This window comes from Notolepis coatsorum (assembly GCF_963971535.1).
Source record: "Notolepis coatsorum genome assembly, chromosome: 17".
NCBI classification, from domain to species: Eukaryota; Metazoa; Chordata; class Actinopteri; order Aulopiformes; family Paralepididae; genus Notolepis; species Notolepis coatsorum.
In genome coordinates this window covers 100,436,438-100,449,476 of record NC_140181.1, presented here as the reverse complement: position 1 = coordinate 100,449,476, position 13,039 = coordinate 100,436,438, and the positions used below count along the sequence as shown (strand labels likewise).

Here is a 13,039-nt window from a genome sequence, read left to right as displayed (position 1 = left end):
ACAACTAATAAACAAACTTGAAAACTTGAATTGCCTACATCTAGCTACTGCCATCAAAAGTGAAAAATGCTAATAGAATAAATGAAAACTTCTGTCCTGTAGCTTGATTGATTGATTGAAAACTTTATTAACAGATTGCAGAATGGGTACAGTACAGTACAGCTCAATACATACAATTGTTAAGGGGATGCAGACCAGAGAAAGACTTTCGTCTTGTTTACATCAGGGTCCCCCATTTCAATTCATTGTAACATATATGACATACAGATAGACAGTAGGCCTACTGCTAATTTTTTATTTTTTTTATCCACTTTTTCTCCCATTTTCTATATTTTCTCCCATCCCAATTTCGTATCATCCAATTCAACCCTCCCCTGTCACAAACGCTGTTTCTTGCCTCCCACAAGCCGGCTGCAATGTGGACTAAGTCATACATAGCACAAGTCCCCTCCGGTACTTGAAGTAACAGCAGTCGCATCTTTTCACCTGCGCAGCTCGATCTCTCAGTGGCGAGGAGTAACGCGTGGGAGGCTCACGCTGCCCCCGACACTTCCTGATTCTACTGCGCAGGCGCACCAACCGACCTGTAGGAGTCGCTGTCCACAACGCCCGATCCCCACCCATCAGTTTCCCACCCCCTAATACGGCCAATGTGTATTAGTATGAACGACCAGCTAAACTGAAACCAATGTGGAGCGCTGGGCTCGAACAGGCGAGCCCAGCGTCTCTGCATTCGTGGCGAGCGCCTTGCCCACTACGGCACGTAGCCTACTGCTACATCTTTTTTTTTTATATTTTTTTTATTATTGCAAGACAAAAATTATTAAAAGTCAGTACTCAACACACAATGCATAATGAAACTTTCAGTAAAGGTGGTTAAAATATATGCAAGTACAGAAACAAGATAAAACAAAATTAGTCTATAATAACATTTTAACCGTATACAGTGTATATCCAGCGAAATTACAATTATATAAATGTTAGTATATAATATACCCCTAATACCTATTTTCTAAAACCCTACACACATATGCTCCAGCTCGAACCCCCCCCTCCCGGACCCCCTCTTGGATAGTACCTCCATTATCCCTCACTCCTAACCAGACACTACCATTATAAGCTAGCTTTTATTCTCTCCACCACTTCTAACCACATTGACATTTTGGATTCATTGAGACCCAGAATTCTTGCTGTAGATATTTCTTGATATATCACATCGAGATATGTAAGAAACCACACTTTTCGGCACATTTTTTCCGGTTGAAACCAACGTGATGCGATCAGTTTTTTAGCTACTGTGATACCTATACATTTATGACATACCAGATTTGCAAATACAGTACTGTTTGTGATACGAAAAGAGTCCAGAAAAGAAGTATATACTGTACATTTGACGTAGAAACTGTACATTGGAGGAGGTTGGGTAGGTGGGGGGGTACTGTACATTGGAGGTGGTTGGGTGGGTGGGGGGAGGTTGGGTAGGAGTGGGGGGGGGGAGGTTAGGTAGGAGGGGTGGGTGGGTGGGGGACACTGTACAAGCAACACTGTACATTGGAATATTGACAAGACCATACTTGGTCATTTTTACTGTACATTGTACAGTATGTACAGCTGCCATTTGGTCACATAATTATACCACAAGAAGACATTCAAGAAGTTAAAGCTGAATCATGACTAATCTCAAGCTGCAACATGCTTGGTTTGCCTTTTACACTAAAGGTATACCCACATTTTGCATAGCAAAGGATAGAGATTAGATTAAAGTAGAGATAGAAGATAGAAGCTATTGGCATTACAGAATTGCATAGAAGAGTTTATGTGGGCCATGCAGTGCTCATGGGCTATCTGCCAACCAATCCAAATGGGAAAAGATGCCTATAAAAGTTATGCTTTTTCATTCTGATCATAATATTTCAATAAAGTGACAAACCAGCGATAAATTGAAGTACTTTATTTCATCTATTTTTTTTATTCCCCAACATGTGAAAAACGAACAATAATTGGATACACTTTCAACGGGTTGAACACAGATGAACAGAACATTCTAAAACTGCTGGTAAACACAAGGCACCATTCCAAGATAAACAATCAGTAATGAGGTTGGAGATCCTGGATGGGGCATCCACCCTGGACACAAATTCAGTTCAACTTTGGGTACGTTTCTTACATGATAACAGAGCAGTATTGAGACTTAAATAACAAAACAATGTTAACAAGTTTGGCAAGTTTCATGCTATTATTAAACTCACTTCTTACTCATGTGCAAATTTTTTTGTTTGTCACACCAAAGACATTTAGGGTCCAGCCATCAATGTTGCAAATAGGTATGGATTTACAGAACATTCAACACATTAATGGAATTCCGCTGCATATACAGTGCATGTATATTTGGAGAACTCATCTCACTTCTAACATTATTATGAAAATAGTCTACTATTACAGTATCAGCATGATTAAAAAATCTGACCATTTTCATTACTGCAGTCTGGAGGACACATAGACACAGATGTACAGTACACACACGCACAGCAAAGGCGCCTTTGGTGAGGAGATGTGAGCACACATTTAACATACATTTCTTAATTCCATTTGTCAAAAACAATTGGCTTACTTAAATTTTTTAATCATACAAATATAGCCTATATGAAATATATGAAAATAGAAAATGGATCAAAGCTTTCAAACTCCTGGTTGGTGAGGTAGACACGGAAAGTGTCATGAAATCTCTCTTCTTTTTCTCAGAGAAACAGTTACGTTGACAATTTATTTAGACCCTGCTTACAATGAATGCATCAGTCAATTAAACCCCACATGTGCAGGAAAATGTGCCAAAAGGGGCACAGATGACTCCCTCCAGGAATGTGTGATTTAAAGAATTTTTTGGGGGGTGGCAAAATCAACAGTTCCTTGCTATTATTTCTTGGGCATGCAATTTTGATCATCACACTTTTCCCGAGAAGAAAATATTAAAATAAAAAAATAAGCTTCTTTAAAAAGTGCAGTATGTAGTTTTAGAGGATACAACAATATATTACAATACACTATATGCTCAGGGGAAAACTGTGTCCCTGGGATACTGAAAAGTTACCATTTTACTGTTGTTGCAGGGCCAGAAATTCTGTTTACAAATATATTTACAATTCAAAGAAGCATCTCTGTTACAGTGCTTTAAAATTAATTTTCTTAGAATTTATGATCAAATTTTACTCGAATTCAAATAATTACATTATAGTAGCAGGCTCTGCTAATTAAAACAATTATCTCTCTCTAAACTACATAGTGCACCTTAAAAATTCCCAGGAACGCAAAGTATTTTCATCAACGATTAAGGTTTTACCATGAAAAGTCCACACTTTCACAGTATATAAACAGTAATAAGTAAAAGTACCAGTAATATGAAAACAGCTAATTGCCTTGTAAATTTGAGGGAAAAGGTGCCACAAAGTAAAATGTTTTTAGAAAACTCTGTGATTATTAACACACAAAATCCTGGAGGGACCGCCTGATGCTTCATACAGTATAAGGAACAACATTTTCTATTTAGCATACAAACGTCAAAATCAATTAAAAAAATCGTATAAGTAACTACATACATAAACTCTTGTGTACTGAAGTGCTTCACTGTAACAACTAAATACTCCTTATTCCCCTTGTATCCTATAAACCAATACAAATTAAACAAGAAGGTGCAATATTTTCTTGTCAAACTGTTCAGATATCACTCGTTTAAGATAATACAAATATATAATATCTACTAATTTAGACATTAATATTTAGTCTTTGACATACAAAACCGGAAAAAAAGATAGAAAGGCCTTATATTGCAATGTCAAGAAAAAGGTCTGCTTTCTGGCACTCCTTACAGACCCAAGGGTGGGATTCAAGTCAGCAACCCCTATTGTTTGTTCAGGAAACTGCCCCAAATGTGTTATGATTATTAAAATAAATCTGGCAGTACATAATTGTTTTTATCCCGTTTCAGTCTTCACTCTGTATAAAAAAATACATATAAACAAAGCCACATCCGAAAACCAAACCAATATGCCTTTTGCTTTCTGCTCAAAGAAAAGGCTTTTTTAAACAATGAATTACAGTAGTGCTCAGATGATGGGAAAATTCCATCCATTAAAAAGGCCATGCTAGATGGGCATCATTATGAGGTAATGACATTTACATTTAGTACATTTAGTATTTTGTTCCAAACACTCGAGAGACATCCCATGAGCGTAATATAACCACAGTATAGGTTACTTACATTACATTGCTTACAAAACGTGGGACTAATTCTTGTTGGTGGTGGAGTACCAACGTTTTAGAAACGATTATGTAAAAGCAATAATACACTCAAGCTCGTGTTATATGATGATTTATTGGCATCGGTGCGCTGAGGCCTATACTGCCTCGTTTCTACAACCACAGCGGTGCCAATAATAACCATGATATAGCAACACTCTCATTATGTTATTACTTATAATGCTTAATCCAGCCAAATGGCGTGTTGTTTTGTCCCTAATACAGTATCAAACTACAGTATGTTCTCTATACGTCGTTCTACAGCAGTGATCAATCGGTCTCTGCTACAGTTACTATTGACCAACTCCACTCCCTCATAAATTGCCCAAACATCACACACTGGCTAAATAAGCTAAAAAGAAACAAGAGTATAGCTCGAGTGCCTCGTTGTGTGAAACGTGCTAATGCCTCGAGCGGCCTCCTTCGAAGGCATGCTGCTCCTCGTGTGCTGGAAGAAAAAAGATAAACACTGTTGTGTTACACGTATACGCAGTATTATGATCCATCCCAGATAACCGTCGTTCACCTTATTCCCCTTGCCACCATATTGGTTGACTTTAATGCATGGCCCCAACATACTGATCTAGGATCAGAAGAGAAGGACGTGTAGCAGTTGTTCACGACTGGGAGACAAAGCTACTTCCTCCGATGTGATTCGTCTCCCTATGACAACACTGACCCATCCTTTTCATATATAGTTTTAGGTACTGATAAGGAAATGCCCATTCACTTCAATGTTAACTTAGCTATAGACCACTGCGTTACATGGAGCTTGTGAGGGGGAGGGGGGGAGTGCAGGGGGACAAAATGAATGAATGTTGATTAGAGCCTTGACGTAAGTGGTTGTAGCTACGGCTGTGAATGAGTAAAAAATACCACTTCAAGAAGTAAAGTAGTAAAAACAGGCAGAATACAAACTCATAACTAGGCTATACCTGAGATTGTTTTTACACCACGGCCGTTTAAAATATATATATATATATATATATATATATATATATATTTGGAAGTGAGTCATTTGTGTTGTTGCTATGGAAGAAAATAAAAGATCCTGGCAAAGTGAATAAGGAAAATTACGTGAATGTCAAATGTACAAAGAAAATACTCACGCTTGTAAAATACTGCTTTAAAAGATATCTGTGGAAGGAGCTCATATATTCTCCCCACGACGTTAGCCTCGCTAGCGTAAGAAGCGCTCCCGTTCCAGACCTGAAAGATATCCTCACGCTCTCTGATACTGACGCTGACTCCGACCACCTCGTCCTCTGCAAAGGCAGGAGACAACAAGTACTTCAGACAGAGACCACATCAATTATTGTAGATACAACAATAAATAGAATGTTTATGACACTTGGGAACCCCCCGCCCCCCCCACCACACACACTCTTTTAAACAGATATCCCATAATTATAACATACTTTGACACGTAACACAATAATGTTTTGTGCAAAAACATCCCTCTCTCTCTCATTCCAAACTAGTACCTGAAGCACAGTAGTCGGTGAATTGCTCTCCGATAGTCGCCAACAGCAGCTCCTTCCATACGGCAGACTGCGGAGACGTGAAGACAAATCCATTAGGACGCCGTAAAAGCAGCATTAGAACAAAATGTATAACAAAAAGACAGAAAGTATGACTCACGGTGCACTCTTTTGGTACTTTCATTTTCCAGACGCCCCCCTTGGCATTGCTTTCCTCCTCCCTATATTAGATTAGATTCAAATCCATTGTCATGCACCACAAGTACAGTACAACGAAAAGAAGTCTTGGCAGCCAACCAGAGTGCAAATGTAACAGTAAATATAATGTACAGGTGATTAAATAAAATATATAAATTAGTACTATTGAGTATAGTAATCAGATGTATGTACAGAGTTGTAGTATTAAAATATGTACAGTGATACAGGTATAAAGACACCATGGTAGTAAGTCATACTGGCCAGCAGCGTAACTAGTAAGAGTAGGTAAGGGATATGTACAGATAATAGATATAGTATCTACAGATATGTAAAAAGGATTACATGCAGGTATGTACAGACCGATGTGGATATATAGTAAGAATAAATATATATACACTAGTATATACAGCATTATTGCACATGCTATCATACATATTTATATGTGTTATATGCATGTGTATAAGTAGGTATATATAAGGATTGTATGCAGGTATATTCAGAAAGATATGGAGATATGGATATATGGATATCCCGCTCAAGCCCATGTCCATCCCACTGCCGTTGTGTCCTTGGGCAAGACACTTAACCTACTTGCCTCGTATGAATGTGTATGCATGTGAATGAATGTTGGTGGTGGTCGGAGGGGCCGTAGGCGTTGATTATTCGCCACGCTTCCGTGAGTCTGCCTCAGGGCAGCTCTGGCTGCAATTGTAGCTTACCACCACCAGGATGACTGTGTATGAACGAATAATGGACTCTGTGAAGCGCTCTGGGTCAGTGAAGAGCGCTATATAAATCCAAGTCATTATTATTATTATTATTATTATATATATGCGGTAAATATGAATGTAGTAGAGTTATTGGAGTTGAAACGCACCAGAGGGGCCTGCGCTCGCCGCGCATCATGTGGTAGCTGCATCTCAGGGGCAGGCTGGACACTCCAGGGATGTTGTTGTACACTCTCCAAAAGTTCTGTTTCAATGCAAAGGTAAAGAGAAAAAGGATGGGCATTGCGAACATTCTGTTATTGTTTTCTTTTATTCTAATTAGTGTATACATTACCTGACCACATCGTGCACAGTACAGTACAGCCCTGGCCTATTCCTATTTTCATTGTATAATTCTATTCTATTGTGTTTCTATGTTAATTTAGTTTATATTCCATTTTATTTTATTCCACCTTTTTATTTTTTACCATAATAAAAAAAAGGCATTTACCATAATTGTCTGTCCGTTAATGTCGCACCAAAAACTACCAAATCAAAATTTTCTTGATGGCATCCAATGTAATCAAAAAAGTCAACCAACGAACAAGATTCTTGTACCGGATCTCCTCTCTGGTAAACAAAAATACCATGAGGACTCTAACAGGAGCACTCATTCAAGGGTACTACGACTATGCTTGCACCTCATGGTACCAAAGCACCTCAAAGGCACTAAAAACAAGATTACAAACATCACAAAACAAACTGGTCAGACTACTGCTTGACCTTACTCCTAGAACCCACCTCACCCCTGCCCACTTTGACAACCTAGGATGGCTTAGAGTAGACGACAGAGTACAGCAACTTGCAATGGGCCTGGTCTACAAGATACACTACACCACTAAGGTACCCATGTACATGTCGAAATACTTCCCAAAGGTCAGTGAATACCACGACCACAACACCAGAGGGAGTTCCACAAATCATGTCCAACCCAGATTCGCTCTCAAACAAGGGACTAAACACGTTCCGTAATTATGCCACATCAATGTGGAACGCCCTACCCACAGCCGTAAAATAATTTGAATCACTACCCACCTTCAAAACCGCTCTCAAAGAGCACCTACGGGAGGCTGCAATTCAAAACTGTCTGTAAATGTCTGACTGTACTGTACCCATTCTGCAATCTGTTCATCAAAGTTTTCAATCAATCAATCATGCTACACAGTCCAGTAAAAGTAAAAGTAAAAACAGACAACTAGGTGTAAAAGACTATTGTCTGTGTTTAGAAGTCTGATAGCTGAGGGGACAACAGATTTAGCGTAACGGTTGGTCCTACTTAATGGAACGTCATAACGGCGGCCAGAAGGCAACAGCGAAAACCGCTGAGACAGAGCATGGAGAGGTTGATTTCTGATTTTGTCCCCTTCTTGACCACCTGGTTTGAATCAAATACTGCTTATTGGGTCAGAGTATCGGACAGAAGTACAAAGTGTCTTACCTGGACTGTCTTCACCGTGTAGATTTTCTTTAAGTTTGACTCGCATTCAGCAGCTGTTGTTCCTGGCTGAGATCTGCCAACGAGACAAGAATTAACTAAAGTTAATTAAATTCAGTTTTGATTCAAAATGTTGTTTTTCTTCCCCCCGTCTGTGGGGGAGATCAACATCGGACAAGGCCCGCTATAGCCGTGTTGTACACAGTATGTCCTGATATTCCTTCTTCTGTCCGGGACAACGTTACACTTCATTAGTACCTCTGAAAAGCTGTCCTCAGATCTGCTGGACTGGGGGGGGGGGGGGGGGGGGGGGGGTCAGGTGACGAATATCCCTTGCTGTAAACAACCCTGACCCCCTTTGCACGCGTAACACTCAGTGACACAGACAGGTTTGTTTACTGATCACTAATGATTATGAGGCTATTTGTCCATTTTATTATTGTAGGCAAAACATCAAAGTTGGGCATTATCAACGGTAATGGTAGTCACGTTGAGTTTGTAATAAATTATTGAAGAAGTACCAAAAGGCAAGGCTAATAATAATAAACGTTTGTCTAATGCTCATACAGAACCAAGCATTTCACTGTAATGTACCATAAATGTGACAAATAAAACAAAACTTGGAACTTTACTGATCATACTATAGCCGTGACATGTACACTGACTGACTGACTGACTAGGTAGCTTTTCTTTCACTGTCAAATTATTCTGCATGACGATGCATTTATTTTCGCATTAAAAGGTTGGATAACATTACTACAGAAATAGAACTTTGCCCCAAATACAGATCGGTCGGAGCTGTAGGCATGTTGGCATCAGTGTCATCAATGCAGTGTGTTTAATTGTCATTAGCAAGCAACTCGTGTTGTGTGATGGAGCTTGGATCACAATGCTGATGTTTGTAGACAGATATTAATTTTTGGTTGTATTTTAGTTTGTATATTGTATATTTCTTATAGTGTTTGGACTTTATTATTTTTACTGTATGAAGCACACTCTCGTGTATGGGGCTCATACAGAACCAAGAGAGCATGATGTCACTGTGACGTACATGTACTTTATATCATATTATATGTGACAAATTAATAAAAAAAAAACGTGAAACTATTAAATATGATTATGATGACGACTCTGTGCTGGGTGGATAACTACACTGATTGTACCAGGCCCAGTTAACTCATCGCCTTTGTTGGCCTTTCTTGGAAGCTTTACAGCTACTAGGCAAATAGGTTGCTACTTCTTCACACTGGCCACATCAATAACACCATTATAACAACGGTTAGACTAAAAATGACAAAGCAATGCCTCACCTGTCAAGCCAGAAAGTCCAGGGAGAATGCAAAGGGAGTATGTCGCCTTCATCTGTTGACATGTTGCCCAGATCTCTTTCGTCAATGTGAATGTTGTTGTGATCTTGAGGAGGGTTTAGCAGATTTGAGCTTGTATTGAGTTGCAATGTTGTGGCAGCTGGGACTGCCATTTCCACTAAGGTGAGGACGAGGACCAAGACGGTCGCCTTTTAGAAAACAAATTAATCTCGAAGAGCAAATACAAGTGCAACTACAGCCAAGGGGGCAATTAACGCTAGTGTCCTACTAGATTACTATTGACCTCGATCAGCTGCTGACTCACTGTCGTCGCCGCCTCCTCCTCCTCACCGGTCCGCGCCGCCGTCACAACAACCCAACAAATAGCCCCTTTCGTGACGTGACTGTGATGCACCGAGTGAATCCTCAGTCCCTTGCTCCTCAATAGGGAACCAACGTGTGTTGACCATGAAGGACTGGTTCTGGCCGAACCGCTCGTTAACCAAGAATCACAGAGACATTTCAAAGGTACTCACAGTTGCACGAGGGTTTCGGACAGAGATACGGGATGGTTTGAAAGCTCTGCGTTGCTAATAAACATTTTAAATATTTTTTATGAACTAGTCAACTGCATTATTTCCGGCGTTGGGTGCATGATGCGCATGCGCTGTGATTACAGCGCAGGCGCACCAGGCAGCCAACGCCGGAAATAATGCCGTTTTGAGCAGTGTTGACCAGTTTATAAAACAATATTTAAAATGGTTATTAATATTAGCAACGCCGAGATTTCAAACCATCCCGTATCTCTGTCCGTAACCCTCGTGCAACTGTGAGTACCATTGAAATGTCTCTGTGATTTTTGTATAACGAAAGGTTAGGCCAGAACCAGTCCTTCATGGTCAACATAGGTTGGTTTCCTATTGAGGAGCAAGTGACTGTGGATTCACTCGGTGCATCACAGTCACGAAAGGGGCTACCCAACACACTGATGACGTCCGCTGTCTGCAGCCCACGGTCCCGGTGTCAGTCAGACTGTCTCATGATCGGAAGATCACAGGTTCGACGCCGGCCCCGGTGAAGGGAGGAGGCCGTTGTCGGAAAGTAGTGTTGGATATCTCGAGATGCAACCTACAGATAATCCGACGTACAGATAGACGATTCCGTACTAAATTTAAAGAACTATTTACTTACTACGCAGGTGGATTGGAACTGGAACGCCTCTGCTTCCGCATGAAAGCAGAGAACCCAGGGCGCACACGTATAAATCTGCAGTGCCGCAGACCGGGGGGCTTGAAGCCTTTTTACAACGCATCCGCGTTTCCGGGTTCCCGTTTTGCGCTCTGATTGGCCAGGTCATGTGACATGAACGCCAATCGTGGGACGGCATGTTTCTACACTGGTTAAGCTTAGGCACTCTTAGAAGTTGGTTAAGGTTAGAGTTTGTCTTAGAGCATGGCGATAGAACGCCAGGTAGTTTGCAGGCTCGACGCGGAAATGGGCAAACACGCTATTGGGCGCACATGTCACGTTGTAAAAAGGCTACACGCTGTACTGTGCGGTGCACTACTGCGCATGCGAGAAACAAAAGTAACATAAATAGGACACTAGAAACATAAAGTACGGAACATAAAGTAACATACGGAAAATAGGACCTAATGTCCAAAATAGAACAGATTGCAGAATGGGTACAATACAGTACAGCTCAATACACACAATTGTTAAGGGGATGCAGACCAGAGAAAGACTTTCGTCTTGTTTACATCAGGGTACCCCATTTTCAATTCATCAGGATTGATGTGGCATACTTGCGAAACGTGTTGAGTCCCTTGTTTGAGCCGAATCTGGGTTTAACATGATTTGTGGAGCTCCCTCTGGTGTTGTGGTCGTGGTATTCACTGACCTTTGGGAAGTATTTCGACATTTACATGGGTACCTTAGTGGTGTAGTGTATCTTGTAGACCAGGCCCATTGCAAGTTGCTGTACTCTGTCGTACCTACCCAACCCCCCCCCCCCACCCCACCTACCCAACCTCCTCCAATGTACAGTTTATTTCCCCTCAAATGTATTGATTGATTGATTGAAAACTTTATTAACAGATTGCAGAATGGGTACAATACAGTACAGCTCAATACACACAATTGTTAAGGGGATGCAGACCAGAGAAAGACTTTCGTCTTGTTTCCACCAGGGTCCCCCATTTTCAATTCATCAGGACATATATGACGTACATGACATACAGATAGTCAGTACTGCTACATCTATACATTTATGACATACCAGATTTGCAAATACAGTACTGTTTGTGATACAGAAGGAGTCAAGAAAAGGGAGTATATACATTTGACGTAGAAACTGTACATTGGAGGAGGTTGGGTGGGGGGGGTTGGGTACACTGGGATATTGACAACCATACTGGGTAATTTACATTGGAGGTGGTTGGGGGGGGGGGGGGGGGGCACACTGTATAAACAAGCAAAACTGTACATTGGGGGGGGGGAGACTCTGTACAAACAAACAAAATTGTACATTGGACTATTGACAAAACCATACTAGGTAAATGACTGTACATTGGAGGGGGTTGGGTTAGGATATTTACAGGGGCCAGTGTTGAATTGCAGTCTCCCGTAGGTGTCTCTTGAGAGAGGTTTTGAAAGTGGGTAGTGATCCACATTCCTTTACAGCTTTGGGTAGGGCGTTCCACATTGATGTGGCATAATTGCGAAACATGTTTAGTCCCTTATTTGAGCCGAATCTGGGTTTAACATGATTTGTAGAGCTCCCTCTGGTGTTGTGATCGTGGTATTCACTGACCTTTGGGAAGTATTTTGCCATGTACATGGGTACCTTGGTCGTGTAGTGTATCTTGTAGACCAGGCCCATTGCAAGTTGCTGTACTCTGTCATCTACTCTAAGCCATCCTAGGTTGTCAAAGTGGGCAGGGGTGAGGTGGGTTCTAGGAGTAAGGTCAAGCAGTAGTCTGACCAGTTTGTTTTGAGATGTTTGTAATTTTGTTTTTAGCGCCTTTGAGGTGCTTTGGTACCATGAGGTGCAAGCATAGTCGTAGTACCCCTGAATGAGTGCTCCTGCCAGAGTCTTCAGGGTATTCTTGTTTACCAGAGAGGAGATCCGGTACAAGAATCGAGTTCGTTGGTTGACTTTTTTTATTACATTGGATGCCATTTTGTCACAGGAGAGATTAGCCTCTAGGATGGAACCCAGGTAGGTAATTTCATCTTTCCTTGTGACAATATTGTCACCCACTGTAACTGAGAAGCCGTCGGTCTTGCTGAGTTTGTTATTTGAACCGAAGAGAATGGACTCTGTTTTGCCCATGTGTAATGATAGTTTGTTATCAGCGAGCCATATGCAGATTCTGCCTAGTTCCGAGCTGAGGGTTTTTTCAACCTGTAACTTGTTCTTGTCAGAGACCAGCAGGGCTGAGTCGTCCGCAAACAGGAACAAGTTGCAGTCACAAGCTGACGACATGTCATTTGCATAAATTAGGAACAGTAGCGGTCCTAGTATGCTTCCTTGTGGAACACCACAGCTCACTGTGA

The 13,039-nt window shown here is 41.0% G+C and overlaps 1 protein-coding gene across 1 annotated transcript; it reads right to left on the bottom strand.

Annotated features, from left to right (window-relative positions):
- Nucleotides 1-1,958: 1,958 nt before the first annotated feature.
- Nucleotides 1,959-9,832, bottom strand: LOC311243657 (eukaryotic translation initiation factor 4E type 3-like). Its single transcript, XM_084332968.1, has 7 exons — nt 9,485-9,832; nt 8,178-8,250; nt 6,850-6,944; nt 5,935-5,995; nt 5,778-5,844; nt 5,403-5,558; nt 1,959-4,741 (listed from the first exon to the last, which is right to left on the bottom strand). The coding sequence occupies exons 1-7, from the start codon at nt 9,652-9,654 to the stop codon at nt 4,695-4,697; spliced, it is 669 nt and encodes a 222-aa protein (XP_084189094.1). The 5' UTR covers nt 9,655-9,832; the 3' UTR covers nt 1,959-4,694.
- Nucleotides 9,833-13,039: the final 3,207 nt, after the last annotated feature.